General features: G+C 44.4%; 1 protein-coding gene across 1 annotated transcript; it reads right to left on the bottom strand.

The window, feature by feature from the left end:
* Positions 1 to 2,909: 2,909 nt before the first annotated feature.
* On the bottom strand, positions 2,910 to 3,677 carry LOC142774239 (ubiquitin-conjugating enzyme E2 Z-like). The gene has a single exon (XM_075874629.1). It carries the CDS (start codon positions 3,675 to 3,677, stop codon positions 2,910 to 2,912), a length of 768 nt encoding a protein of 255 aa, XP_075730744.1.
* Between the last annotated feature and the right edge of the window lie 1,423 nt (positions 3,678 to 5,100).

Raw genomic sequence — 5,100 nt, 5'->3', positions numbered from 1 at the left:
AGTGTGGGTGAAAAAAGTTTCAATGTGAAGGGCATAGTCACTTGTCGTATACGAATATTTGGAAAATTTCGGATATGAATATAGGGTGCTGAAGCAAAAATAATTGCTAAAAATGTGCAGAAATTTTCGGCATTCAACATGACGTTTTGCAAGCCGAGTGAGACCTAGCTGGGGAACGAAATTTGTTGGAAAAAAATGCCTGTCATTTTTCTTGCATACAAAGCGCACATCTTTTTTTTTGAAGGGCTTCTAGTTTCCTGATGTCACAATTTATATGGGGTTTCCAAACCACACTACCATATTCGGGAATGGGTCAAATGGGTGCTTTTTAGGTAAGCAGATTGGTTTCCTGAGGATCAAGCTGGAGCGGACGTTGTAAATAACCTAAACTCTTAAAGTCTTTATTGCATGTGAAATAAATGTTTGAACCACGATAAATTATGTGTTATAAAGATACCAAGGTACTTGAATTCGGATACCCTGCACTAAATGACATTATTGGAACTGTAGTGAAATGTCAACGGGTATGAACGTCTGAAAAATGACGTAAAGACACTCTTGGAGAAGTTAATAATCATTTGTCAAGATTTGGACCAGTTACAAAAGTGAGAAAAGGAATGGTTAAGTATTACAAGATCAAGTGGAGATTTAGTAGTTTTATTAAGGATGCCATCATCTGTGAAAAGGCGTATTTTTGCCGAAGTGTGCAAATGTAGGTCTATAATATATATCAGGAATAAGATGATTCCTAGCACAGAACATTTGGAACTCCTGATGAAACCGGCATCGAAGGCAAGTTAGCAGACTTGAAGCACACATATTGTGAACGCTACAAAATAAAGTCAGATATCCAGCCAGCCAATCATGCATTTTTTACTATAATAAACAATTTGTGCATTAGCTTGGGGTGTGATACAGTGTCGAAGGCCTTGGCAAAATCAATACAATATAAACTTGATCAACTATGTATGCCCTAAAGAGCTGCTGATCTCATGAACGAATTTTGTCATTTGAGTAATTGTGCTAAGACGACGTCTGAAACCATGCTAGGAAGGGCCCAGAATCTTGTTTTTTTGAAGGAATTACTTGATGTGTTTGAAGATAATATGGTCTAGCATTTTACAAGAATGTGCTGTTAAAGAGATAGGTCTATAATTGCTTAATATTTGAGAATTAATAATAAATGGAAATTTGAAGCACGTTTTCACAACGAAAGGATTGTGGCTGACAACAGAGATTTCATGAAAATAACTGTCAGGTATCCGCTACACGAAAGAGCATATCTAACAAAGAAAGCTGTCGGAATACCATCGGGACAGCATGATTTCTTGGTGTCTAAGTTTAAAATGAGATTGAATACGCCCCCAATTGACACTCAAACATCGCCGATTCCAGGATGAGATTATGAATGAAAAGCAGGAATGTCCAAGTTGTCAGTCGTAAAGACTGAGTGGAAGCAGGTGTTGAAGGCTGAAGTGATTATCTTCGGATCAGAAACTGCAACACTGTTAATTGTCATCGTGTTCGATGTAAAACTAGTTGGTAGGATAGCGTTCGAGAATTTACAAGGATTTCCATTCATTAGCTTCGGCAAGGTGACCGTATGATAATGATTTTTAGTGGCCTTGAGTTTAGCAGATAGTTCTTTTTTGGTGCTGCCAAACTGTTGAATCTTTGTCGAGTCACCAGAGCACTTTGATGGGCGAAGTCTGGTCACATGACGTGATAAATTGAAGATGATTCGAGACGTCCCTTGTCATGCAGTGTATTTCAGCGTTCGTTTTTTTTCAGTGGAATGAAACGGATATTTGCACTTACTAACAATGCCTTACCTAAAGTAGATAATATATTGACATCAATGGTAGTGCTATTTAGCCTAAATTCTTGAAACTATCACAAAGGGCTTCCGTAATTGCTCACATATCAGCGTGGTTAAAATCAGGAAACATGCAGTAACTGCAATGGAGTTTTTTGGCGGTATTCGAAGCAGAGAATAACACAGTGTTATTATCAGATATGCCATCAAGATCACGTTAAAAACCGGACATAGCTAAGGATGAAGTGACGAAAACCAGATCAAGGACAGCACCATTACGAGTTCATTTCTTAACAATTTGGTGAAGAACATTGCGACGAAATGTTGAGTAGCTTTCTTCCGATGAATACTTCGTGTCCACTGGCTGTCATAGGTGACCAGTCTATAGCAGGAGCATTAAAGTCACCCAAGGAAACAATGTTAAACGCTCAGGGAACGTAGCTGATAGGTTTATATCAATGATGCGCAGCCAACCTTAACTTTAACAGTTCTGCTGTAATGAGGCAAAAACTCAGAATATGTTTTTGTTGTATGCTGAAGTATGTTTGGACAGGGAGAGGCGATGTTTTTGGAATAGGTATTCACATTGTGCCCAGTCAGATGAGTGCCATTGTTTAACTTGACGAAAGTTAGTGGCCACCAGACGGCACTGGAAATCGACAGTGCAGTGCGAACTGCTTTAATGCGAACGTGTTAAGCAGCTTAGTCTAGTCACATCAGTGTGCGCATGTCACGCTAATCTGTCCTAAGAACATGACTGATTGCATTGCTATGCTGTATTTTCATCTTTGTCACTGCTTCATCATCTTTAAAAAGACGCAGAGGCATCCGCGTATGGTTAGAAACAGTATCTATTGCGTATCAATGATGACACGAAGGAAACTCACACTTGAAGGCTTTTACCCAGTGTTCGAGCAATCGCTTTATTTGGGGGTTGCGCTTAATATCTTTAAGGCCGCACATGCGCGTGTACATTTTCGGTCACCTTTTAATGAGCCGATAGGTTGTGACGTCTATCAGCGGGCTCGATCAAAGAGAGAAATACGGTGTTGCAGCTGGCTTCTTCCGAATGAAATCATACTTTGTGCTGGCATTACGAGCCAGCCTTCACCATGGGAACTTCTTTCTTCTCGGCGACTATCTGTTTCAAATCCTGAAGCCTCGTAAGCAACTTCTCGAACTGATAAATGTCTGAATTGAATTCAGCTGGCTCGTTTATTTGGTTTCCCGTTGGGTGCAGCATTGACCTCACCACGACTTCGTACATGTCGTACAACTCTGCGAATTTCTCGAGTACGACGTCTCTCACTGTCTTCGCGAACTGCGGATTGTCTTGAAGACAAGCTTCCACAGTGTCGCACACAGCGACCTTGATCGTATCGTGCTGTAGGATGAGTTCGAAACAATCACTGAGTGTCTTGTCCTTCATTTTCTGCACATCGCTCAGGAGCCACTGGATCGAATGGAAGAGGCTGCTCAGTGACATGGCTGGAGTCCACGTCAACGTGAATGTGTTGAGAGAGATGAGGCACGTAGAAACACGTTCGTAGATGTACTCGTTGAACTCAGCCCGCGCAGCGTCGGTTGTCATAGAGCTCACCTTCGGGAGTTCGAGTGGGTACAAGTCGATGCATTGCACGTAGCAGTGGAAGAAACCGCCTTCGAGCACCGTATTCTTAGGGTCCATTCTGATGGCGTTGATATTTGTGATGTCGTTTTCTTCCGGTGCGTTGAAGATCCCCAGCAGCGGATCGGCGCTAAACTCGGCGATATTTCGGTGGATGCGGAGCAAACCTACCGGTGGCACATTTTTAGCCGGTGTAGCCGTTACGCCTTTGCGTGCTCCCGCTTGGTTTTCCATAGCACTGTTTGCTTGACTTCTTGCTTGTTCTTCTCTCCTAGCTCCTACCCCCTGCGGGAGATTGGCCAAGAATCCGGCGGTTAACATAATCGAAAACCCTGCAGGGGCGTCTGCGTAAGTAGGCGTTTGGTGCGTAGCGACACCAGGGACCCGAGCTAACGGGGGAGTTTCGACTCCCTCCCACGCCTAGCCGTGCGTGGCTTTGCCGTGTCCGGGGAAAAGGGAATCCTGGGAGTTGAGCCGACGCTGGGTGATTGGACCTTTAAGGCCCCCCCGGCAGAGGCAACACACCCCTTTGGCCCCGGCTTCACGTAGACGGCACCCCTGGGCTGACCCACCCAGGGGAAATCGGCAGTCGCCTTTTCCTATCTCGCTCCCCTACAACTTCGTCTTTAATTATCTCTCTCTTTTAGTCTGTCCCGTCTACTTATCTCTTCTGTTTACTTCCAATTTTCCTGGCGTAAGGGTTAACCCTGTGCAAATAGCCTACCTTGGTCTAGGGACATTGGGTTATGGCAGTGTTGTACGGCTGACGTCTGCAAGCTTTCAGCACCTGCAAACTTGCAGCGTCCCTTTGTTGGGCTCCGTGGTGGGTGGCCGCCAACGATGCTGAACAAAAATAAGACCGGCATGCATGGAGCATTCCCTCTACTGTCTGATCGTACTGGCCTAAAGCGGGTACGCACCGATGACATAAATTTCTTCAACCAGCCAATAGAAAGTTTTTCCCACTTCCACGTCATTCACTGTGAAAAAACCGGAAAGCAAGCCAGGACCGTATCTTCTTTCGTATTTGTCAGGTGTCTTACTACTGAACTCTCGGGGCTGGATACAAAGTAATCAAATTGGCTAGCGGAGACCTTCTCCTCGTAATTCGGGACAAAGCACAATTTGTAAAGCTAGACAGCCTTTCAACGTTTGGTGACGTACCGATCACCGTAACACTACACAGGCCCATGAACATCACTCGCGGAGTGGTATCTGACGCAGACTTACTTGACCTGACCGAAACTGAACTTTTGGAAGGGTGGAAGAGCCAAAATGTCAATAATGTGCAGAGAATTATCATCAGAAGAGATAATTAGGAAATACCGACGAAACACTTAATACTCACGTTTGCATCCAGTAAACTACCAGAATCTATTCAAACAGGGTACACGAAGACATCTATCAGGCCGTATATACCAAACCCTCGTCGTTGCTTCCAATGTCAGAGGTAGTTGTAGCTGTAGTTCAGGCTACACTACCTACTTCCAGACAGAGACCGGAGACTCCAGAGTCCTCAGGTCTCAAGGCCTCACCTGACCAGGCGAGGCCCGAAATTCGAACTAACCATGGCTCTGAAACTTGTCGTGGTCGCCAGACTTGTGCACAATGTGGTGTCCTAGGCCACGTGTCTGAGAACTGCAAGCAACCGCCACAC

The sequence above is a fragment of the Rhipicephalus microplus genome, chromosome 10 (genome assembly GCF_043290135.1).
Source record: "Rhipicephalus microplus isolate Deutch F79 chromosome 10, USDA_Rmic, whole genome shotgun sequence".
Classification (NCBI taxonomy): domain Eukaryota; kingdom Metazoa; phylum Arthropoda; class Arachnida; order Ixodida; family Ixodidae; genus Rhipicephalus; species Rhipicephalus microplus.
The sequence above is the reverse complement of the archived record's forward strand: the minus strand, read 5'-3'. Positions and strand labels throughout refer to the sequence as shown.